This window comes from Vicugna pacos, unplaced genomic scaffold (genome assembly GCF_048564905.1).
Source record: "Vicugna pacos unplaced genomic scaffold, VicPac4 scaffold_204, whole genome shotgun sequence".
NCBI classification, from domain to species: Eukaryota; Metazoa; Chordata; class Mammalia; order Artiodactyla; family Camelidae; genus Vicugna; species Vicugna pacos.
In genome coordinates, this window is record NW_027328883.1 from 104,698 (window position 1) to 129,612 (window position 24,915).

The 24,915-nt window shown below is 51.5% G+C and overlaps 2 protein-coding genes and 1 long non-coding RNA gene across 9 annotated transcripts; all 3 read right to left on the reverse strand.

Moving 5' to 3' along the window:
- Window positions 1-5,569: 5,569 nt before the first annotated feature.
- Window positions 5,570-6,669, reverse strand: LOC140695432 (uncharacterized). 2 transcript variants are annotated; one of them, XR_012071131.1, is made up of 3 exons: window positions 6,655-6,669; window positions 6,153-6,318; window positions 5,570-5,950 (listed from the first exon to the last, which is right to left on the reverse strand). It is a non-coding gene; the product is annotated as an uncharacterized lncRNA (long non-coding RNA). The 2 variants fall into 2 exon arrangements; XR_012071130.1 differs by lacking the exon at window positions 6,655-6,669 and having other exon boundaries at window positions 6,153-6,548.
- Window positions 6,670-11,524: 4,855 nt separating this feature from the next.
- Window positions 11,525-15,020, reverse strand: LOC140695424 (melanoma-associated antigen 8-like). Of its 4 annotated transcripts, none has more exons than XM_072958131.1 (4): window positions 14,994-15,020; window positions 13,152-13,242; window positions 12,932-13,000; window positions 11,525-12,857 (listed from the first exon to the last, which is right to left on the reverse strand). In XM_072958131.1, the coding sequence occupies exon 4, from the start codon at window positions 12,777-12,779 to the stop codon at window positions 11,751-11,753; it is 1,029 nt and encodes a 342-aa protein (XP_072814232.1). In that variant the 5' UTR covers window positions 12,780-12,857; window positions 12,932-13,000; window positions 13,152-13,242; window positions 14,994-15,020; the 3' UTR covers window positions 11,525-11,750. The 4 variants fall into 4 exon arrangements, with proteins under 4 accessions (XP_072814232.1, XP_072814235.1, XP_072814233.1 ...); XM_072958134.1 differs by lacking the exon at window positions 14,994-15,020 and adding an exon at window positions 14,734-14,813; XM_072958132.1 differs by lacking the exon at window positions 14,994-15,020 and adding an exon at window positions 13,649-13,880.
- A 3,768-nt stretch (window positions 15,021-18,788) lies between these two features.
- On the reverse strand, window positions 18,789-22,314 carry LOC140695430 (melanoma-associated antigen 8-like). 3 transcript variants are annotated; one of them, XM_072958147.1, is made up of 4 exons: window positions 22,288-22,314; window positions 20,446-20,536; window positions 20,226-20,294; window positions 18,789-20,151 (listed from the first exon to the last, which is right to left on the reverse strand). In XM_072958147.1, the coding sequence occupies exon 4, from the start codon at window positions 20,071-20,073 to the stop codon at window positions 19,045-19,047; it is 1,029 nt and encodes a 342-aa protein (XP_072814248.1). In that variant the 5' UTR covers window positions 20,074-20,151; window positions 20,226-20,294; window positions 20,446-20,536; window positions 22,288-22,314; the 3' UTR covers window positions 18,789-19,044. The 3 variants fall into 3 exon arrangements, with proteins under 3 accessions (XP_072814248.1, XP_072814249.1, XP_072814247.1); XM_072958148.1 differs by lacking the exon at window positions 22,288-22,314 and adding an exon at window positions 22,028-22,107; XM_072958146.1 differs by lacking the exon at window positions 22,288-22,314 and adding an exon at window positions 21,429-21,573.
- Between the last annotated feature and the right edge of the window lie 2,601 nt (window positions 22,315-24,915).

The following is a 24,915-nucleotide window of genomic DNA, read 5'->3' on the forward strand; positions in this document are numbered from 1 at the left end:
CTCTTGTTCCACATACATATTTTTCTTTAAATTTTCTCTTCACAGACAGTAAAATATCCTTGTCGTTAAATTGTATTACCTAATGGCCCAAAGAAAGGAATTCTAGCCACAAAACTCCTCTTATATCCATTGCCGAATGGTTTGCTAGTAAATACAGTGTGAATGTAATAACCTTACTTAGCATGTACGCTTTATACCTGTCCCTCAACTTGTCCTTGTTCACATCGGTATTCTAATCACTGGAAGTTGGTATTGGATAGCACACACTCTGTAGAATGGCCACTTATTTTTCGGAATTGGATTCTGTGAATGTTGTGCTCAGTGACTTCTCACAAATAATATAGCTGGATACACTACCTTAACTACTCAAATGTAGAAATCTCAGCCCCAATGGGGAAGCACTAAGTAGAGACTCGGTCACTAAAGTCAGACACAAAAAACAGATGCCCGGTATCTCATTCCTGTTTAACCTTGTGGTGTAATTAGACAAGAGAGAGGAAACACACACACAATATTAGAAAGGCAGTATAAATTGAAAAAAACAACACTGTGAAAAATGGGAGATATTAGTAGAGTAACAGGCAATAAAACTAGCCTACAGAAATCAGATGTTCTCATATATAGAAGAATAACCAGCTAGAAAATAAGAGGGAAGATTCCATTGACACTGGCACAAATAAAATACCTAGGTAAAACAGTTAACAACAACAACAACAACAACAAAAATAGCCAAAATATAAATAAGGACTACTCGAAATCATTCGGAAAGACACAGGAATAGACTTGAACAGATGGAAAGACATGCTACACTCTTGGATCGGAAGACTCGATGTTATAAAGAGTCAGTTCTTCTGCAGTAAATTTGTAAATTTAAAACAATCACAATAAAAATGCCATGAGATTTTTTTTTCTGGAGCTAGACAGGTTCATTGTAATGACCATTTGAGGAAATAAAGGAGCAAACAATAGACAGGAAAACCCTGAAAAGGAAGACCAAGGAGGGGAGCCACACCTACAGATACTAAAACCTGTGATAAAATCTGTGTAACTAAACAGTGTGGTATTGGTGCCTGCATTGAACAATGAAACATATGATAACGTGTCTAAATAGACACAAATACATATAGAAATGTAGTCTATGTCAAATCAAGGCGGGGAATGGGCTTTAAAAAACAATGGCATTGGAGTAACTGAATAGCCATGTGGAAAAAGATAAAATTGGGCCTATTCCTTACACTGTATACCAGAGTAAATTCTAAATGGATCAGTGACCCAGGTGTAAAAAATGAAACCATGCAAATATTATTTTACAACCTAGGATTCTTTTATATTCTAAAAGAGCTACTTAAAATTGAGAGGAGGCCAAAAACGCAATAGAAGAATAATACAAATTGTGAGTAAATAATTCACAGAAATGAGTATGATTTTTAAATGTATGAAAATGTTACTCCTAACAAAAAACATATCCAGGCCTTCCAGTATCATAGGCTGTTTCCCGCCTCCCCACCCCAGAGCTAGACAAGTTGATCTTACAGTCCATCTAGGGGGGTAAAAATGGCACAAATGGACAGGAAAATCTTGAAAGGGAACAACAACGAAGGGAGCCGTTGCTACCGAGATGGTTCCTCACTTACTGGATTGAAAAAATGTTTGTCAGCGCTGGCCAGGGTGTGAGGAAGCAGGCAGTCTCATCTATTGTTGGTGGGACTGCAAAATGGTACAATCTCAGTGCAAGGGAATTTGGCAACAGCCAGCAAAATATATACCCATTTATCCTTTGATTCAATCATCTATTTGTAAGGACCTCCCCCCTCCCCTACCCATCTCAGAGAGATACCAGCAAAATACAAAATGCTGTATGCTCAAGGCTATTTAAGGAACACTGTTTATTAGCTTTTTTATTAGTAAAATTCTGGAACCTACCTAAACATTCACCAATAGGGAATGGTTGAAGAATCATAGTAGGTAGGTAACTCTCTTCTCTAGTATACATGATCTTCAGAGTATATTATGATGTGAAAAAAGAAAAGTGCAGAACAATGTATATAATGCTATCATTTATCTGGGCAAAGAGGAGAGAGAGAGAGTGTGTGTGTGTCTGTATAAATGTGTGTATATATATTTATATTTATATTTAAAGCAGGATACACGAAGAAAACACATGGAAATGGCTACAAACGTGGAAGAGGAGAGATCAGAGTGGAGAGTACAGAAATGGAAGCTAGACTTTTCTTAAAGTAACTAATGTGTGGTTTGAGTTCTAGAATCAATAAGTGATTTGTGGAATGATAAAACAAAAAGACAAGCTTTAAAAATTAAAAACCAAAATGAAACAAATGGGTCTGTAGTTTTGTACCAAGTTGATGAATTACTCTTGCGGAATTTAACTCTTTCAAATGAATTTAAAACACGGTAAGTTGCCTGTATATCCCAAATGGGAAAAATAGCATAAGGATAAAAATAACCACAGTGCATCTTGAGCTATATTAAGTAATCATATTGCTAGTAATACTATTGCAGTTGTAGGCCCCTGACTGTGGGAGCAAAGGAACGAGCCTTGGGCCGGAATGGTAAACAAGTTATAAAAAGCTGCAGACTCAGAGGTGAGAAGGCTGGTTAGCCAAGGACGGGTAAGATCCCCAGAGGGGGGCAACCGCCTGAGTCCAAGAAGAATATTGTGAAGCAGCCGTTTCTCATACGTTCCGCCCTGATAAGTTGTAAGGCTTGCTGGTGCCAACACGAACATGATTTGCCAAAATGTAAAGGGTCTTCTGACCTTGAGCCAGACGCTGCCTGTTAACCATTTCCCTTGTCATTCTTCTTTGCTATATAAGACTGTAACTTAATAAAGCTTCAGAGTAGCCATCAGTTCTCTCCGTGTGTATGTGTACATGATATCACGACACCAACAGCAATTGTTATTTTTGATATGTATGCATAGAAATATAGTAAGAATGAAGGGGGGGATAAGTAATTATGTGGGCGTCCTTAGATGTTCAGTGTAAAAGAAAAGAGATAATACCAAATTGAGTAAATTAATCTTAAATTCGAACGGAAGTAGCAGGATCTTGTGAAATATCAAATGTGAATTCATTTCAGTATGAACTGAAGCTGTCAGTGTGGACTCTCACAGAAATGTATTTCTTAGCTGTGTCCCCTGCCAAGGCCTAGAAGCAAGGATCTAGTTGCAGTGAGTACCCTTAGTGTCCACATTACGATCTCTAAAACCAACCAGAGCTCCTTGGAGAAAGAGCTGGTTCCAGATCTGAGATGGAACATGGACAAGATGAGCCTGGAACATCTTATGTTACCCCAAAGCTAGGATATATGTTGAGGTTGTGTCAAAAGAACACAAGAGGCAGAGTGAAAGTGCTCCTAATGGCTAAAGGAAGAAATATGTGAGCATCAAAGGAGTAATAAACGCAGAAATGCAGTGCTTTGAGTCCCAAATGCATTAACACCCGTGAGTTCATTACAATACAGAAAAAAAAAATTCCTTGGTCACTTTAAGTGATTGGAGCTGGATCACCAGCCCATCATTCTGAAGGAGGAAGAATAGAGCATTAGTTCTACATTTCTTATATGAACCATATTTTAGAAAAATCAAATAGGTATAAAGTTATGCTTTATAGTAGAATTCCAGGCAAAAAATATACAAAAACAATAAAGTTGGGAAAAATCATTTTCCAACACCTAATGAATTAATGGATCTAGGTAATAGCAACCCTCCCTGGCTGCTAAATCCATTATGTAGAGGTTGATATGTCCACGGAACCTGCACCATGACTTTCTTGGGGCAAGTCCTGATTTACATTGGTTGTCCTGTCATCATTACTCATACTATACCTTCCTTCACCCTCTCTTCAAAATAGTTTCCATTTAGATGATAAAGGGTATGATCAAGCCAGTGATAGGAAACTTTGTAATGAATGGGGCAGGCTTACAACACCTGAGCTCACTGCTCAATTTTAATATCACAATAAAAAGAGACACAAAGACACTATCTCCTGATGGGCTGTGTATGCAATAGGAAATACGAAGCACCACGTGTGACGTGCTTTTGCCAAACCCAAATCTGATGGAGTCTCAAGCTCTATCAGTTCAGGGTGTACACCAGTGAAAGAAGACCATGTTAAGAAATACAGCACGGGAGTGATCTGCCATGTCCAGGATTTCCAGACTCCAATGAGACAATGACCTAGTCTCTTCAACAAATAAACGACAAGAAACAAGAGAAGGGAGGACTGTTATGGATTAAGGGAAATTTATAAAACATATCAAAGAAATGTAGCCTGGATATCTGGTTAGAAGTCTTATTTGAGCAAGACACTTAGGAAATCATTGGAGAAATACATTGACCAGGTATTATATAACATTAGTGAACTTGTTATTTTATGTATGTTGATAGTATTCTTATTTTGTAGGGTGGGTTGTGAGTAAAAATATATCTAGGAGTGGAGACAGGGGCAGTGGCAGATTTGGAGGGGGGTAATAGGTGAAACAGAATGAACTGTATTTTGATCATTGTTGAAACTGGGTGACGAATACATGGAGATCATTATACTATGCTACCACTTTTGTGCATGTCCCATGTTACAAGTTTCAAAAAACACTCCTATTTTCCTTCTCCATATACTCAAAGCCTCAGAAAACCTCTCAGTCCTTCTCTGCTCTTTTTGCCAGCATGGCGCACAGTGGGGAATGTGTGGGCTTTGGAGTCAGACAAACTTAGACTCAACACTAGGTGATCTAGAACACATTACTTAACTTTGCTGGTCCTCAGTGTCTTCCTCTGCAAAATAAGATAACCCTCATCTGCCTTGCAGAATTGGTGTAAAGATTAAATATCCAAACCGCTCATTAATGACAGTCATTATTATCTTTCGATTAGTCCCTAACCTAGTGCCTGGACCATGGTAGGTGCTCAATAAATCTCTGTTTAGGGACTAAATGAATTCATTATGTGTGAATTGTTAGAACAACTGGAAGTTGAATCATGGTGATATTCTATTTCATTCCTCTTAAAACGATCATTCTCTTCTTCCTTTTGCTCGCAAACTATGCTTCAACAGTGATAAACACCGTAATTACTAAAAATACAGGGTTATATATCTTGTAGAAATGACCTCTGTGTTCCTAATATATGGGAATATGATATGCACTACCTCTGTTCTCAGTTGTAAAAATAACCTTTCCCCAGTTAGTGGGTTTTACTTTACTTAAAAATTTTCCACTTCCTTTTAATATATTTGTTTCAGAGAGGGCTCTCAAAGTAAAGATGATGGAAACAATTCTAGTACCAGCTTGATGCTTGGTTTAAGTGTTACAGGCTCCCTTGAAGAAAGTTCACAAGAAGCCATGGCATATTGTTGAGTTTTGTTTTCAGTGCTCAGTCCTGAGCCAGTCTTTTTCTCCGATGTCTGGCTTACTGTGACCCCCACCCCCTACCCTGCAAACACCTCCACCCCTCCTCACACACCTGCTTCTTCCCTTCCCTCCTTTCCCACGTTTAGAGAACACACATACACACACACACACACACATACACACACACACATACATACACGCACAGTTTTCAAACTTGTTGATTTTATTTTAATCACCACTATGCCTGAACAAGGTTGGTGCATGGTTTTGTCTCTAAGCAGTTAGCCATGTCTCAAGCGGCCAGACCTCAGAGACTTGGCTGATAGTCCTGAGGTCTCTGGCCTTGTTCTGAAGTTAGCTGGCTGCTCAGGTCATCACTCAAAGTGGTGGAGATCTCCACGCTCTCTTGGGCCTGCTTTGGCTCATTTTGATTCAGTTCCTCATTCTGTCTGTGATAATGGCCACATCGTTTTGACCCTCTAGCTTTCTTAAGTTTTCTTGAAGGACTTGGGGTTTTTGGAAAGGCTTTTCTTCTCGAACTCCTTTGAAAGGACCTTTTTATCCTCATGGTTGTCTGGGCCACCTGGAAAGGTAACAGGCTGAGCAGGGCGTTGATTCGGGGCGGGGCGGGGGGGGGAGAGGGTGGAGGTGGAGGGGAACAGGGGATTCAGGAAAAGGAATTCGGTCTCAGGAGGGGGTTTGTGCCAGGTGAGGATGGGGTAGGGGTCTTGTGGGAGGGTAGTCAGTGTGGAAGAAGTGGTGGAGCATGGGTGCGGTCATCTCACCTTCGCACTGCCTCTGGACTGGTGTTGCCAAGTGGACTTCCTCTTCTTCCTCCTTTTGGTGCTTTAGGGTAGGTTGTTCCACAACTGTGCCCAGTGCTTGTGGTTTCCTAGTCACCTTCACCATGACAGTGCTTCCCAGTGGTTTACTGCAGGCCTCCTAGACCCCCTATATATGCCCCTCCCCAGGATAGAGGCCACACCCTTCAGCTTTGTTTGGTCAGCAAGGCTCTCCCCCAGCCAATGGTAGCACTGGAGGGGCTTAGACATCACAAAGCACTATCCAGAAACAAAAAGTATATACAAAACAGAAGGAGACTCACAGATATACAAAGCAAGCTTCTGGTTACCAAAAGGGGAAAGGGAAGCAGTGAGGGACAAATTAGGAGTGTGAGTGACTCAGGCGGCATGTAGCCTCCCCTTGGAATCCCCGAGGCCCCGCCCCTCATCCCAGGACCCCAGTCCCTCTGAGGCCCGGATGGCAAGAAATGCCGCCGGTGCTCACCCTGCCCCAAGGCCTCCAAGGCCCCACACTGTCCCGGGGTGCAGGAATCCTCCGTTCTCCCTCGGGGTCCTCACTTTGACTCAGGAAGCATGTAGCCTCCCCTTGGAACCCCCGAAGCCCCGCCCCTCACCCCAGGACCCCAGTCCCTCAGAGACCCGGGTGTGAGGAAATGCCGCCGGTGGTCACCCTGCCCTGTGGCCTCCAAGGTCCAACACTGTCCCGGGGTGCAGGAACCCTGCGTTCTCCCTCGGGGTCCTCACCTTGACTCAGGCGGCATGTGGTCTCCCCTCTGGCCACCCGAGGCCCCGCCCCTCATCCCAGGACCCCAGTCCCTCTGAGGCCCGGATGGCAGGAAATGCCGCCGGTGCTCACCCTGCCCCAAGGCCTCCAAGCCCCAACACTGTCCCGGGGTGCAGGAATCCTCCGTTCTCCCTCGGGGTCCTCACTTTGACTCAGGCGGCATGTAGCCTCCCCTTGGAACCCCCGAAGCCACGCCCCTCATCCCAGGACCCCAGTCCCTCCGAGACCCGGATGGCAGGAAATGACGCCTGTGCTTGTTCCGACCTGTGGCCTCCCAGGACCGACTGTGTTTTGGGGTCCAGGGTCCTCACTGCTCGCTCACAGTCATCAGCTTCACTCCCAGTGGGACCTTGGATTCTCTCCTCTGCAGATCTGAGGGTCCCCCCACCCCCCATCTCACACTAAGTCCCCGGTCTCTCTGAGACCAGGGTGCCGCAGTCAGGACACGACACGTGGGCCAGTCCTGCCCTCGGGCCTCCGGACAGCTGCTAGCAAGGTTCCCTGTCTGTGGGATGGCCTCTTTTCCGGGTTCCGGGAGCCCTCAGTTCTCCCTCAGGGTCGTCACTTAGGCGTCATGTCGTCTAGCCTCTGGCCACCCGAGGCCCCGCCCCTCACCCCAGGACCCCAGTCCCTCGGAGACCCGGGTGTCAGGAAATGCCGCCGGTGCTCACCCTGCCCCAAGGCCTCCAATGTCCAACACTGTCCCCGGGTGCAGGAATCCTCCGTTCTCCCTCGGGGTCCTCACCTTGACTCAGGCGGCATGTGGTCTCCCCTCTGGCCACCCGAGGCCCCGCCCCTCATCCCAGGACCCCAGTCCCTCCGAGACCCGGATGTCAGGAAGTCAGGGCCCCACGAGTGCTCATCACACGCAGGCCCTCCCAGGGCTGACAGCAGGGGCGGGATCTGTTTGGCCACTTCTGTCCTCCGTCAGGGTCCTCAGCTTCAGCCCTGGCGGTTCCTGGGACGCCCCCTTGTTGACCCGAGCCCACACCCTCACACCAAGGCCCTCACTGCCCAGAGACCCCCAGGGGAGTCTGTGGACTCACATCAGGCCACCAAGCCCAGGGCTTCCCAGGACCGTGGACGCCAGGGGCTGAGATGGATTCCCCGGGGGTCCCTCAGCCCTCCCTCTGCTCCCCACCTGGGCTCCAGGCTGGGCCTGGGCCCCTCCCTCTGCCCACCTCAGTTTGCTCCCCTTGGACCCAGGCCCCTCCACAGCCTGGACCCCCGAGAGGGAAGCGGGGGTGGGGGTTGGGGCACTGATCCCCGCCACCCTGCCTGCGGTCTCCCAGGGCTGACAGCGGAACCGACCTGGATTTATCGTGTTCCATTGATCTGTGTCCCTCCACACGGTTCCACCTTGACTCCTGGCAGCGCTGGGCTCCTTCCCTGTGCAGACCTGAAGCCGGCCTCCCTCACCCAGGCCCTCACCTCTCTCACCCCCCAGGGAGGGGGCATCAGCGCCCGTCAGATCCGGACCCCGTGCCCGGGGCTCTCCCAGGGCTGTCGGGGGGGCCGGAGGTGGATTCCCTGTTTGGAATTCAGCCTCGGTGGGTGTTTCCTCCCTGCGATTTCCAGGACCATTCCTCATCTATGGCTTTGGATTCTGACCATCGAGGGGAGCTGACCCATCAGTGTAAGTGTCCAGCAGACAGTTTCCAAGAACACACCCCAGTAAATCCTACCCCAAGTTTGGGGCGGTTTCCAAACCTCTTCAACTATATATGCCAAGACTGAGTACACTGTGAGCCACATTAAACGCCACTCCTCCCTGCAGTTGGAGCATTCTGAGTGTTCTAGCAGCTCAGGCAGGATAAGCAGGTCTCTAAGCATCCCTGAACAAAGTACACCTTCCCTTCTCGCCCAGGAGATGTATCCACGATCCCAGAGGGACTTCTCAGAGCAATCTCCCACCTGACACGTTCCTCTCACCACTAACAAGTGCCGTCTGCACGTCTGCCTGCCGCCAACACCCAGCTTCATTACCATCACCTCCCACAGAAGGAGCCCCGCCCTCCCCCCACCCCAGCTTCCCAAAGCCCTGAACTGCCCTGGCGCTGGGCACTTACACTTGGGTGCTCTCTCCCGGACCCCCACCCCCTCGCCCTATTTTCCTTTGCCCTATGGGACTCAGGAGACATGTCACCAACTTCCCGATGTGACTGCGGCTCCTAGACTATCCTAGGTGTGGGCTGTCCTGCTTTTCCGAGTGTCCCCACTGCTAACACCGAGCCCTCCAGAGAGCAGAGGCTCGGTGTACGTCTGCGGATGAACTGAGATGGTGAGCAGGGATCCTATTGATTCAGGTTGCCTTTCTCCTCCTTTCTTAACTGAGCCAGACAAATCCAGGTTATACACACATAATTATAATTTTATAGACTGACAGAAGAAAAGGGATAAGGAGCCAATAATTAACTATCTTTCACTTTTACTTCTCTCTCTCTTGACCCCACCGAGTTTAGTGCTGATCACTCTCACATTTCCAAGTAAATTTCTATTCCAGTGCGGTGTTATCTACTTTGGCATCGCGAAGTACGATGGAAGCTTTCCCAATTTGTTTTACAAAATAGCAAAACTCAGTCTTGAGCTGCATAAGTACCAATACATGCGTAATCAATATCATTCACAAACTAAGATACTGAAGCTTATTAAATATTATTATTAATATACAGAAATCTGTTGCATCTTATACACTAACAAAGGAGCATCAGAAAGAGAAATTAAGGAAACAATCCCATTTACCATCACATCAAAGAGAATAAAAAAATCTAGTACTAAAGCTAGCTAAGGAGACCAAAGACCTGTACTCCAATAACTACAAGACACTGATGTGAGAAGCTGAAGATGACACCAACAGATGGAAAGATATACCGTGTTCTTGGATTGGAAGAATCAGTGTTGTTGACCATACAACCCAGTGGCCGTACTACCCAAGGCAATCTACAGATTCAAAGCAATCCCTGTCAAAATAACAATGGCATTTTTCTCAGAACAAGAACCAATAACTTAAAAAAGTGTACGGAAAAAGAAAAGAACCCCAATAGCTAAAACAATCTTGAGAATGAAGAACCGAGCGGGAGGAATCATGCTCCCTGACTTTAGACTATACTACAGAGCTGTAGTAATCAAAAGAGTGCGGTACTGGCCCCAGACAGACACACAGATCAATGGAACAGGATAAAGAGGCGACAAGTAAACCCACACACTTACCGTCAATGAATCTACGACAAAGGAAGCAAGGATATTGAATGGAGAAAAGACAGTCTCTTCAATAAGTGGTTCTGGGAAAACTGGACAGCTACCTGTCAAAGAACGAACTTAGAACATTCTCTAACACCATACACAAAAATAAACTCAAGATAGATTAAAGATCTACATTCAAGACTGGATACTATAATACTCCTAGAGGAAAACATAGGCAGAACCCTCTCTGACGTAAATTACAGCAATAACGTTTTCGATCCATCTCCTAAAACAAAGGAAATAAAAGGAAAAATAAACAGCGGGGACCTAATTATACTTAAAAGCTTCTGCACAGCAAAGGAATCCACTGACTAAATAAAAAAAAACAACCTACTGAAGGGGAGAAAATATTTGCAAATGATACAACTGACAAGGGAGCAATAACCACCATATATAAACAGCTCATACAATTCAACATCAAAAAGACAAATGACCCAACTAAAAACGGGCAGAACAACAGAATAGACATCTGTCCAAAGAGGAAATGCAGGTGGCCTGCAGGCACGTGAAAAGATGCTCAGTATAACTAATCATCTGGGAAATGCAAACCAAAACCACAATGAGATATCACCTCATACCTGTCAGAATGGCTACCTTCAAAAAGAACGCGAAGAGCAAATGTTGGCGAAGATGTGGAGAAAAGGGATCCCTCCTACACTGTTGGTGCGGATGTGAATTGGTGTGGCCATTGTGGAAAACAGTATGCCGTTTCTCACAAAACTAAAAATAGAACCACCAAGTGACCCAGCAATTCCATTCCTGGGTATATATCTCAAAAAAAAAAAGATACTAATTTGAAAAGATACACGCACCCAATATTCATAGCAGCGTTATCTACAATTGCCAAGATGTGGAAGGAACCTAAATGTCCATCAGCAGATGAATGGATACACACACACACACACACACACACATATGGAATACTAGTCAGCCATAAAAAACAAAATTTTGCCGTTTGCAGCAACATGGATGGACTTGGAGGACATTATGCTAAGTGAAATAAATCAGACAGAGAAAGACAAATACTGTATGATATCAGTTTATACGTGGACTCTAAAAAATACAACAAACTAGTGACTATAACAAAGAAGCAGACTCATAGAGAACAAACTAGTGATTACCAGGGGGGAGGGGGGAGGGGCAATATAGGGGTGAGGGAGCGGGAGGTCCAAACTATTGGGTGGAAGGAAGGTTCACAACCAGGTTCATTGGGTGCACAACAAGGGGTATATAACCAATATATTCTCAGAACTGTAAATGAAATGTAATCTTTAAAAAACCTGTATAATAAAATAAAGTATATTGATATTTATTAAAAGGAATAACATCTGAAGCATCACTAAGGGAAATGAAGATGAATTTCCATATCATTGTAGAGAACAGGAGCCCAGAGATGCTGTACACCGTGTTCCCCCCCACCGGCCCTGGCCCTCACTACGTAAAAGGCTGACTGCTTGCTCTTCAGACACACAGTGAAGAGTCAGCCTCACTTCCTGCCCGGCGGGAGAAGCTGCCGGACAGGGGCCTAGAAGGAGCCCAGCTGCAAGTCTGCCTCAGGCCCCCTCTTCCTCATCACTCACTCGCTCTTCAGACAGGGATGGGAAAGAACTGGGACCCCTTCTATTGACCCTGAGGAAATGTTCCAGGACTTGCAGCTTGCTGGTCTCCGTGTAGGCCCGGGGACCCCACAGGAACTCGTAGCGAGCGGGATCGCTGTTGGCCACCTGCCGGTACTCCACGTACCCCTCCTGCACCCACACGTTGGTGATGAGTTCCCTGGGCTCCCCGTAGATGAAGTGCTCCCTCCCAGCACACAGCCCCATCTTGCTAAGTGCTCGCCAGACTGCCTCCTCAGGAGCAAAGTCGCCCTCCAGGACAATCACACCCAGAAGTATCACCAGGAGGCCAGTGTTGGGCATGCTCTGCCCGTCGTCCTGCATGCCATCGTAGGTGAGGCCCAGGGTGGGGACCAGGACATACAAGTGCTCCCTGGGGGCCACCTCCTTCACATCCACCCCAAAGACCAGCTGCAGACACTCAGAGGCTTGGCTCAAGACCACAGGGAAGTGGTCCTGGTCATCTCTGAGGACCGCATTCAGCATTTCCTCTTTTGAGGTCGGCTGCTTTGTGCGGTACTTGTGGAGCAGGAAGCCCATCAGTTCAGCCATCATTAAATGTAATGCATCTTGGAGCCGGGACTCGGCATCTGCCGGGTCCTGCCCGGAGCTGGGCCCCTCCTCACCTTGGCTTCTGAGGCCATTGTCTTCCGACTGGCTCCATGGAGGGGCTGCCACGGCTGTGGGGGAGGGGCAGACACCCTGAGGGCTCTGCGTGGGACTGGGTGTCCCAGAATCAGCCGCCTCCTCGCCAGTGCCCAGGAACAGGACTGAGTAGGAAGACGACGAGGAGGAGGAGGAGGGAGACAACGGGGATGTGCCGCCTTCCTCCTCCTCCTCCTCCTCCTCGTCCTCCTCCTCCTCGTCCTCCTCCTCCTCCTCCACCCAAATGTCCTGCTCATCCATGGAATCCTCAGCCGCTCTTGGGTCCTTAAAGTCGGCTTCAGTGTGGTGGAGGTCACGCATCTGAACGGGAGGCACGGTGAGTGGTGTCGGGCAGCTGAGAGGAGCGAGGCCAGGGGTGACAGATGGGGACCCACGGGCCTGGGGAAGAAAGGGAGTGTCAGCGGCCCGGGCTGAGAAACCCACCCTGGGGGGCTCTGACAAAGGCCACTTACAGGTCTCCTCTCCAGGGGTGCCCTCGGCCTCACAGGGGCTCTCCTCCTGGTGGACGGTCGTCTGTGAACCTGACGGGGGAAGTAAGGCAGCTCCTCAGGGTGCAGCCGGCACAGCCCGAGGCTTTGGGGGCGACAGGGGGTGGGTGGAGTGGACGTTGGCGTCGTGGGGTCCCCTCTGTTCCAGGAGCCCCCGGGCACACACTCAGGGCCCACACCTCACCTTCAGTCCTGACACTGCCGGCCTCCTGTGCTCTGTGACCCGAGGACACGTGTCTCAGACCTAGGCCTTCACCTCCCGGTGTCTGGAGCCCCTGGGAGAGAAAGGAGGGGAGACCTGGGGTCTACACTGTGGCACAGCCCTGGACCCGCGTGCTGGCAGCAGGCCTGGGCTCTGGCAGGTTCCCACTCTTCTAGGGTGGGAGGTCCTCTCCGCGCTAACTCAGGGTCCTCACCGTGACTCCAAGCGGGACCTGGGATTCTGCGCTCCAACCACCTGAGGGCCCCATCCTGATAGTAAGTCCCCGGTCTCTCTGAGCCCTGGATGCGGAAGTCAGGACACACCACGTGTGCTCATCCCGCCTGGGGGCCTCCCAGGGCTGACAGCAGGGGCAGGATCGGTTGCGTCCCCTCTGTTCTGGGGTTTCTGGTCCCCTCACTCCTCCCTCAGGGTCCTCCCCTTGACTCCTGGCAGGAGCTGAGATTCCCCCCTCAGCCCACCTGAGGCCCCGCCCGTCATTCCGGGACGCCAGTCCTTCCGAGACCCGCATTTCAGGAACTGCTGCCCGAGGTCCTCCCGCCCCATGGTCTCCCAGGACTGGCTCTGTTCTGGGGTCCAGGGTCCCTGAATGCTAACTCGCGGTCGGCACCTTCACTCCCAGGCGGCCCTGAGATTCTCTCCTCCGCAGACCTGAGGCCCCCGCCCTTTCACTATGTCCCCAGTCTGTCTGAGACTGGGATGCCGAAGTCAGGACAAACCACGTGGGCCTGTCCTCCCCTCGGGCCGCCGGACGGCTGAAAGCAAGGGCGCCTTTCTGTGGGGTGGCCACTTTTCTGGGTTCAGGGGCCCCTCCTTCCTCCTTCAGGGTCCTCACTTTGACTCAGGCGGCATGTAGCCTCCCCTTGGAACCCCCGAGGCCCCGCCCCTCATCCCAGGACCCCAGTCCCTCTGAGGCCCGGATGGCAGGAAATGCCGCCGGTGCTCAACCTGCCCCAAGGCCTCCAAGCCCCAACACTGTCCCGGGGTGCAGGAATCCTCCGTTCTCCCTCGGGGTCCTCACTTTGACTCAGGCGGCATGTAGCCTCCCCTTGGAACCCCCGAAGCCACGCCCCTCATCCCAGGACCCCAGTCCCTCCGAGACCCGGATGGCAGGAAATGCCGCCTGTGCTTGTTCCGACCTGTGGCCTCCCAGGACCGACTGTGTTTTGGGGTCCAGGGTCCTCACTGCTCGCTCACAGTCATCAGCTTCACTCCCAGTGGGACCTTGGATTCTCTCCTCTGCAGATCTGAGGGTCCCCCCACCCCCCATCTCACACTAAGTCCCCGGTCTCTCTGAGACCAGGGTGCCGCAGTCAGGACACAACACGTGGGCCCGTCCTGCCCTCGGGCCTCCGGACAGCTGCTAGCAAGGTTCCCTGTCTGTGGGATGGCCTCTTTTCCGGGTTCCGGGAGCCCTCAGTTCTCCCTCAGGGTCGTCACTTACGCGTCATGTCGTCTAGCCTCTGGCCACCCGAGGCCCCGCCCCTCACCCCAGGACCCCAGTCCCTCTGAGGCCCGGGTGTCAGGAAATGCCGCCGGTGCTCACCCTGCCCCAAGGCCTCCAATGTCCAACACTGTCCCCGGGTGCAGGAATCCTCCGTTGTCCCTCGGGGTCCTCACTTTGACTCAGGCGGCATGTGGTCTCCCCTCTGGCCACCCGAGGCCCCGCCCCTCATCCCAGGACCCCAGTCCCTCTGAGGCCCGGATGGCAGGAAATGCCGCCGGTGCTCACCCTGCCCCAAGGCCTCCAAGCCCCAACACTGTCCCGGGGTGCAGGAATCCTCCGTTCTCCCTCGGGGTCCTCACCTTGACTCAGGCGGCATGTGGTCTCCCCTCTGGCCACCCGAGGCCCCGCCCCTCATCCCAGGACCCCAGTCCCTCCGAGACCCGGATGTCAGGAAGTCAGGGCCCCACGAGTGCTCATCACACGCAGGCCCTCCCAGGGCTGACAGCAGGGGCGGGATCTGTTTGGCCACTTCTGTCCTCCGTCAGGGTCCTCAGCTTCAGCCCTGGCGGTTCCTGGGACGCCCCCTTGTTGACCCGAGCCCACACCCTCACACCAAGGCCCTCACTGCCCAGAGACCCCCAGGGGAGTCTGTGGACTCACATCAGGCCACCAAGCCCAGGGCTTCCCAGGACCGTGGACGCCAGGGGCTGAGATGGATTCCCCGGGGGTCCCTCAGCCCTCCCTCTGCTCCCCACCTGGGCTCCAGGCTGGGCCTGGGCCCCTCCCTCTGCCCACCTCAGTTTGCTCCCCTTGGACCCAGGCCCCTCCACAGCCTGGACCCCCGAGAGGGAAGCGGGGGTGGGGGTTGGGGCACTGATCCCCGCCACCCTGCCTGCGGTCTCCCAGGGCTGACAGCGGAACCGACCTGGATTTATCGTGTTCCATTGATCTGTGTCCCTCCACACGGTTCCACCTTGACTCCTGGCAGCGCTGGGCTCCTTCCCTGTGCAGACCTGAAGCCGGCCTCCCTCACCCAGGCCCTCACCTCTCTCACCCCCCAGGGAGGGGGCATCAGCGCCCGTCAGATCCGGACCCCGTGCCCGGGGCTCTCCCAGGGCTGTCGGGGGGGCCGGAGGTGGATTCCCTGTTTGGAATTCAGCCTCGGTGGGTGTTTCCTCCCTGCGATTTCCAGGACCATTCCTCATCTATGGCTTTGGATTCTGACCATCGAGGGGAGCTGACCCATCAGTGTAAGTGTCCAGCAGACAGTTTCCAAGAACACACCCCAGTAAATCCTACCCCAAGTTTGGGGCGGTTTCCAAACCTCTTCAACTATATATGCCAAGACTGAGTACACTGTGAGCCACATTAAACGCCACTCCTCCCTGCAGTTGGAGCATTCTGAGTGTTCTAGCAGCTCAGGCAGGATAAGCAGGTCTCTAAGCATCCCTGAACAAAGTACACCTTCCCTTCTCGCCCAGGAGATGTATCCACGATCCCAGAGGGACTTCTCAGAGCAATCTCCCACCTGACACGTTCCTCTCACCACTAACAAGTGCCGTCTGCACGTCTGCCTGCCGCCAACACCCAGCTTCATTACCATCACCTCCCACAGAAGGAGCCCCGCCCTCCCCCCACCCCAGCTTCCCAAAGCCCTGAACTGCCCTGGCGCTGGGCACTTACACTTGGGTGCTCTCTCCCGGACCCCCACCCCCTCGCCCTATTTTCCTTTGCCCTATGGGACTCAGGAGACATGTCACCAACTTCCCGATGTGACTGCGGCTCCTAGACTATCCTAGGTGTGGGCTGTCCTGCTTTTCCGAGTGTCCCCACTGCTAACACCGAGCCCTCCAGAGAGCAGAGGCTCGGTGTACGTCTGCGGATGAACTGAGATGGTGAGCAGGGATCCTATTGATTCAGGTTGCCTTTCTCCTCCTTTCTTAACTGAGCCAGACAAATCCAGGTTATACACACATAATTATAATTTTATAGACTGACAGAAGAAAAGGGATAAGGAGCCAATAATTAACTATCTTTCACTTTTACTTCTCTCTCTCTTGACCCCACCGAGTTTAGTGCTGATCACTCTCACATTTCCAAGTAAATTTCTATTCCAGTGCGGTGTTATCTACTTTGGCATCGCGAAGTACGATGGAAGCTTTCCCAATTTGTTTTACAAAATAGCAAAACTCAGTCTTGAGCTGCATAAGTACCAATACATGCGTAATCAATATCATTCACAAACTAAGATACTGAAGCTTATTAAATATTATTATTAATATACAGAAATCTGTTGCATCTTATACACTAACAAAGGAGCATCAGAAAGAGAAATTAAGGAAACAATCCCATTTACCATCACATCAAAGAGAATAAAAAAATCTAGTACTAAAGCTAGCTAAGGAGACCAAAGACCTGTACTCCAATAACTACAAGACACTGATGTGAGAAGCTGAAGATGACACCAACAGATGGAAAGATATACCGTGTTCTTGGATTGGAAGAATCAGTGTTGTTGACCATACAACCCAGTGGCCGTACTACCCAAGGCAATCTACAGATTCAAAGCAATCCCTGTCAAAATAACAATGGCATTTTTCTCAGAACAAGAACCAATAACTTAAAAAAGTGTACGGAAAAAGAAAAGAACCCCAATAGCTAAAACAATCTTGAGAATGAAGAACCGAGCGGGAGGAATCATGCTCCCTGACTTTAGACTATACTACAGAGCTGTAGTAATCAAAAGAGTGCGGTACTGGCCCCAGACAGACACACAGATCAATGGAACAGGATAAAGAGGCGACAAGTAAACCCACACACTTACCGTCAATGAATCTACGACAAAGGAAGCAAGGATATTGAATGGAGAAAAGACAGTCTCTTCAATAAGTGGTTCTGGGAAAACTGGACAGCTACCTGTCAAAGAACGAACTTAGAACATTCTCTAACACCATACACAAAAATAAACTCAAGATAGATTAAAGATCTACATTCAAGACTGGATACTATAATACTCCTAGAGGAAAACATAGGCAGAACCCTCTCTGACGTAAATTACAGCAATAACGTTTTCGATCCATCTCCTAAAACAAAGGAAATAAAAGGAAAAATAAACAGCGGGGACCTAATTATACTTAAAAGCTTCTGCACAGCAAAGGAATCCACTGACTAAATAAAAAAAAACAACCTACTGAAGGGGAGAAAATATTTGCAAATGATACAACTGACAAGGGAGCAATAACCACCATATATAAACAGCTCATACAATTCAACATCAAAAAGACAAATGACCCAACTAAAAACGGGCAGAACAACAGAATAGACATCTGTCCAAAGAGGAAATGCAGGTGGCCTGCAGGCACGTGAAAAGATGCTCAGTATAACTAATCATCTGGGAAATGCAAACCAAAACCACAATGAGATATCACCTCATACCTGTCAGAATGGCTACCTTCAAAAAGAACGCGAAGAGCAAATGTTGGCGAAGATGTGGAGAAAAGGGATCCCTCCTACACTGTTGGTGCGGATGTGAATTGGTGTGGCCATTGTGGAAAACAGTATGCCGTTTCTCACAAAACTAAAAATAGAACCACCAAGTGACCCAGCAATTCCATTCCTGGGTATATATCTCAAAAAAAAAAAGATACTAATTTGAAAAGATACACGCACCCAATATTCATAGCAGCGTTATCTACAATTGCCAAGATGTGGAAGGAACCTAAATGTCCATCAGCAGATGAATGGATACACACACACACACACACACACACATATGGAATACTAGTCAGCCATAAAAAACAAAATTTTGCCGTTTGCAGCAACATGGATGGACTTGGAGGACATTATGCTAAGTGAAATAAATCAGACAGAGAAAGACAAATACTGTATGATATCAGTTTATACGTGGACTCTAAAAAATACAACAAACTAGTGACTATAACAAAGAAGCAGACTCATAGAGAACAAACTAGTGATTACCAGGGGGGAGGGGGGAGGGGCAATATAGGGGTGAGGGAGCGGGAGGTCCAAACTATTGGGTGGAAGGAAGGTTCACAACCAGGTTCATTGGGTGCACAACAAGGGGTATATAACCAATATATTCTCAGAACTGTAAATGAAATGTAATCTTTAAAAAACCTGTATAATAAAATAAAGTATATTGATATTTATTAAAAGGAATAACATCTGAAGCATCACTAAGGGAAATGAAGATGAATTTCCATATCATTGTAGAGAACAGGAGCCCAGAGATGCTGTACACCGTGTTTCCCTCCACCGGCCCTGGCCCTCACTACGTAAAAGGCTGACTGCTTGCTCTTCAGACACACAGTGAAGAGTCAGCCTCACTTCCTGCCCGGCGGGAGAAGCTGCCGGACAGGGGCCTAGAAGGAGCCCAGCTGCAAGTCTGCCTCAGGCCCCCTCTTCCTCATCACTCACTCGCTCTTCAGACAGGGATGGGAAAGAACTGGGACCCCTTCTATTGACCCTGAGGAAATGTTCCAGGACTTGCAGCTTGCTGGTCTCCGTGTAGGCCCGGGGACCCCACAGGAACTCGTAGCGAGCGGGATCGCTGTTGGCCACCTGCCGGTACTCCACGTACCCCTCCTGCACCCACACGTTGGTGATGAGTTCCCTGGGCTCCCCGTAGATGAAGTGCTCCCTCCCAGCACACAGCCCCATCTTGCTAAGTGCTCGCCAGACTGCCTCCTCAGGAGCAAAGTCGCCCTCCAGGACAATCACACCCAGAAGTATCACCAGGAGGCCAGTGTTGGGCATGCTCTGCCCGTCGTCCTGCATGCCATCGTAGGTGAGGCCCAGGGTGGGGACCAGGACATACAAGTGCTCCCTGGGGTCCACCTCCTTCACATCCACCCCAAAGACCAGCTGCAGACACTCAGAGGCTTGGCTCAAGACCACAGGGAAGTGGTCCTGGTCATCTCTGAGGACCGCATTCAGCATTTCCTCTTTTGAGGTCGGCTGCTTTGTGCGGTACTTGTGGAGCAGGAAGCCCATCAGTTCAGCCATCATTAAATGTAATGCATCTTGGAGCCGGGACTCGGCATCTGCCGGGTCCTGCCCGGAGCTGGGCCCCTCCTCACCTTGGCTTCTGAGGCCATTGTCTTCCGACTGGCTCCATGGAGGGGCTGCCACGGCTGTGGGGGAGGGGCAGACACCCTGAGGGCTCTGCGTGGGACTGGGTGTCCCAGAATCAGCCGCCTCCTCGCCAGTGCCCAGGAACAGGACTGAGTAGGAAGACGACGAGGAGGAGGAGGAGGGAGACAACGGGGATGTGCCGCCTTCCTCCTCCTCCTCCTCCTCCTCGTCCTCCTCCTCCTCGTCCTCCTCCTCCTCCTCCACCCAAATGTCCTGCTCATCCATGGAATCCTCAGCCTCTCTTGGGTCCTGAAAGTCGGCTTCAGTGTGGTGGAGGTCACGCATCTGAACGGGAGGCACGGTGAGTGGTGTCGGGCAGCTGAGAGGAGCGAGGCCAGGGGTGACAGATGGGGACCCACGGGCCTGGGGAAGAAAGGGAGTGTCAGCGGCCCGGGCTGAGAAACCCACCCTGGGGGGCTCTGACAAAGGCCACTTACAGGTCTCCTCTCCAGGGGTGCCCTCGGCCTCACAGGGGCTCTCCTCCTGGTGGACGGTCGTCTGTGAACCTGACGGGGGAAGTAAGGCAGCTCCTCAGGGTGCAGCCGGCACAGCCCGAGGCTTTGGGGGCGACAGGGGGTGGGTGGAGTGGACGTTGGCGTCGTGGGGTCCCCTCTGTTCCAGGAGCCCCCGGGCACACACTCAGGGCCCACACCTCACCTTCAGTCCTGACACTGCCGGCCTCCTGTGCTCTGTGACCCGAGGACACGTGTCTCAGACCTAGGCCTTCACCTCCCGGTGTCTGGAGCCCCTGGGAGAGAAAGGAGGGGAGACCTGGGGTCTACACTGTGGCACAGCCCTGGACCCGCGTGCTGGCAGCAGGCCTGGGCTCTGGCAGGTTCCCACTCTTCTAGGGTGGGAGGTCCTCTCCGCGCTAACTCAGGGTCCTCACCGTGACTCCAAGCGGGACCTGGGATTCTGCGCTCCAACCACCTGAGGGCCCCGTCCTGATAGTAAGTCCCCGGTCTCTCTGAGCCCTGGATGCGGAAGTCAGGACACACCACGTGTGCTCATCCCGCCTGGGGGCCTCCCAGGGCTGACAGCAGGGGCAGGATCGGTTGCGTCCCCTCTGTTCTGGGGTTTCTGGTCCCCTCACTCCTCCCTCAGGGTCCTCCCCTTGACTCCTGGCAGGAGCTGAGATTCCCCCCTCAGCCCACCTGAGGCCCCGCCCATCATTCCGGGACGCCAGTCCTTCCGAGACCCGCATTTCGGGAACTGCTGCCCGAGGTCCTCCCGCCCCATGGTCTCCCAGGACTGGCTCTGTTCTGGGGTCCAGGGTCCCTGAATGCTAACTCGCGGTCGGCACCTTCACTCCCAGGCGGCCCTGAGATTCTCTCCTCCGCAGACCTGAGGCCCCCGCCCTTTCACTATGTCCCCAGTCTGTCTGAGACTCGGATGCGGAAGTCAGGACAAACCACGTGGGCCTGTCCTCCCCTCGGGCCGCCGGACGGCTGAAAGCAAGGGCGCCTTTCTGTGGGGTGGCCACTTTTCTGGGTTCAGGGGCCCCTCCTTCCTCCTTCAGGGTCCTCACTTTGACTCAGGCGGCATGTAGCCTCCCCTTGGAACCCCCGAGGCCCCGCCCCTCATCCCAGGACCCCAGTCCCTCTGAGGCCCGGATGGCAGGAAATGCCGCCGGTGCTCACCCTGCCCCAAGGCCTCCAAGCCCCAACACTGTCCCGGGGTGCAGGAATCCTCCGTTCTCCCTCGGGGTCCTCACTTTGACTCAGGCGGCATGTAGCCTCCCCTTGGAACCCCCGAAGCCACGCCCCTCATCCCAGGACCCCAGTCCCTCCGAGACCCGGATGGCAGGAAATGCCGCCTGTGCTTGTTCCGACCTGTGGCCTCCCAGGACCGACTGTGTTTTGGGGTCCAGGGTCCTCACTGCTCGCTCACAGTCATCAGCTTCACTCCCAGTGGGACCTTGGATTCTCTCCTCTGCAGATCTGAGGGTCCCCCCACCCCCCATCTCACACTAAGTCCCCGGTCTCTCTGAGACCAGGGTGCCGCAGTCAGGACACAACACGTGGGCCCGTCCTGCCCTCGGGCCTCCGGACAGCTGCTAGCAAGGTTCCCTGTCTGTGGGATGGCCTCTTTTCCGGGTTCCGGGAGCCCTCAGTTCTCCCTCAGGGTCGTCACTTAGGCGTCATGTCGTCTAGCCTCTGGCCACCCGAGGCCCCGCCCCTCACCCCAGGACCCCAGTCCCTCTGAGGCCCGGGTGTCAGGAAATGCCGCCGGTGCTCACCCTGCCCCAAGGCCTCCAATGTCCAACACTGTCCCCGGGTGCAGGAATCCTCCGTTGTCCCTCGGGGTCCTCACTTTGACTCAGGCGGCATGTGGTCTCCCCTCTGGCCACCCGAGGCCCCGCCCCTCATCCCAGGACCCCAGTCCCTCTGAGGCCCGGATGGCAGGAAATGCCGCCGGTGCTCACCCTGCCCCAAGGCCTCCAAGCCCCAACACTGTCCCGGGGTGCAGGAATCCTCCGTTCTCCCTCGGGGTCCTCACCTTGACTCAGGCGGCATGTGGTCTCCCCTCTGGCCACCCGAGGCCCCGCCCCTCATCCCAGGACCCCAGTCCCTCCGAGACCCGGATGTCAGGAAGTCAGGGCCCCACGAGTGCTCATCACACGCAGGCCCTCCCAGGGCTGACAGCAGGGGCGGGATCTGTTTGGCCACTTCTGTCCTCCGTCAGGGTCCTCAGCTTCAGCCCTGGCGGTTCCTGGGACGCCCCCTTGTTGACCCGAGCCCACACCCTCACACCAAGGCCCTCACTGCCCAGAGACCCCCAGGGGAGTCTGTGGACTCACATCAGGCCACCAAGCCCAGGGCTTCCCAGGACCGTGGACGCCAGGGGCTGAGATGGATTCCCCGGGGGTCCCTCAGCCCTCCCTCTGCTCCCCACCTGGGCTCCAGGCTGGGCCTGGGCCCCTCCCTCTGCCCACCTCAGTTTGCTCCCCTTGGACCCAGGCCCCTCCACAGCCTGGACCCCCGAGAGGGAAGCGGGGGTGGGGGTTGGGGCACTGATCCCCGCCACCCTGCCTGCGGTCTCCCAGGGCTGACAGCGGAACCGACCTGGATTTATCGTGTTCCATTGATCTGTGTCCCTCCACACGGTTCCACCTTGACTCCTGGCAGCGCTGGGCTCCTTCCCTGTGCAGACCTGAAGCCGGCCTCCCTCACCCAGGCCCTCACCTCTCTCACCCCCCAGGGAGGGGGCATCAGCGCCCGTCAGATCCGGACCCCGTGCCCGGGGCTCTCCCAGGGCTGTCGGGGGGGCCGGAGGTGGATTCCCTGTTTGGAATTCAGCCTCGGTGGGTGTTTCCTCCCTGCGATTTCCAGGACCATTCCTCATCTATGGCTTTGGATTCTGACCATCGAGGGGAGCTGACCCATCAGTGTAAGTGTCCAGCAGACAGTTTCCAAGAACACACCCCAGTAAATCCTACCCCAAGTTTGGGGCGGTTTCCAAACCTCTTCAACTATATATGCCAAGACTGAGTACACTGTGAGCCACATTAAACGCCACTCCTCCCTGCAGTTGGAGCATTCTGAGTGTTCTAGCAGCTCAGGCAGGATAAGCAGGTCTCTAAGCATCCCTGAACAAAGTACACCTTCCCTTCTCGCCCAGGAGATGTATCCACGATCCCAGAGGGACTTCTCAGAGCAATCTCCCACCTGACACGTTCCTCTCACCACTAACAAGTGCCGTCTGCACGTCTGCCTGCCGCCAACACCCAGCTTCATTACCATCACCTCCCACAGAAGGAGCCCCGCCCTCCCCCCACCCCAGCTTCCCAAAGCCCTGAACTGCCCTGGCGCTGGGCACTTACACTTGGGTGCTCTCTCCCGGACCCCCACCCCCTCGCCCTATTTTCCTTTGCCCTATGGGACTCAGGAGACATGTCACCAACTTCCCGATGTGACTGCGGCTCCTAGACTATCCTAGGTGTGGGCTGTCCTGCTTTTCCGAGTGTCCCCACTGCTAACACCGAGCCCTCCAGAGAGCAGAGGCTCGGTGTACGTCTGCGGATGAACTGAGATGGTGAGCAGGGATCCTATTGATTCAGGTTGCCTTTCTCCTCCTTTCTTAACTGAGCCAGACAAATCCAGGTTATACACACATAATTATAATTTTATAGACTGACAGAAGAAAAGGGATAAGGAGCCAATAATTAACTATCTTTCACTTTTACTTCTCTCTCTCTTGACCCCACCGAGTTTAGTGCTGATCACTCTCACATTTCCAAGTAAATTTCTATTCCAGTGCGGTGTTATCTACTTTGGCATCGCGAAGTACGATGGAAGCTTTCCCAATTTGTTTTACAAAATAGCAAAACTCAGTCTTGAGCTGCATAAGTACCAATACATGCGTAATCAATATCATTCACAAACTAAGATACTGAAGCTTATTAAATATTATTATTAATATACAGAAATCTGTTGCATCTTATACACTAACAAAGGAGCATCAGAAAGAGAAATTAAGGAAACAATCCCATTTACCATCACATCAAAGAGAATAAAAAAATCTAGTACTAAAGCTAGCTAAGGAGACCAAAGACCTGTACTCCAATAACTACAAGACACTGATGTGAGAAGCTGAAGATGACACCAACAGATGGAAAGATATACCGTGTTCTTGGATTGGAAGAATCAGTGTTGTTGACCATACAACCCAGTGGCCGTACTACCCAAGGCAATCTACAGATTCAAAGCAATCCCTGTCAAAATAACAATGGCATTTTTCTCAGAACAAGAACCAATAACTTAAAAAAGTGTACGGAAAAAGAAAAGAACCCCAATAGCTAAAACAATCTTGAGAATGAAGAACCGAGCGGGAGGAATCATGCTCCCTGACTTTAGACTATACTACAGAGCTGTAGTAATCAAAAGAGTGCGGTACTGGCCCCAGACAGACACACAGATCAATGGAACAGGATAAAGAGGCGACAAGTAAACCCACACACTTACCGTCAATGAATCTACGACAAAGGAAGCAAGGATATTGAATGGAGAAAAGACAGTCTCTTCAATAAGTGGTTCTGGGAAAACTGGACAGCTACCTGTCAAAGAACGAACTTAGAACATTCTCTAACACCATACACAAAAATAAACTCAAGATAGATTAAAGATC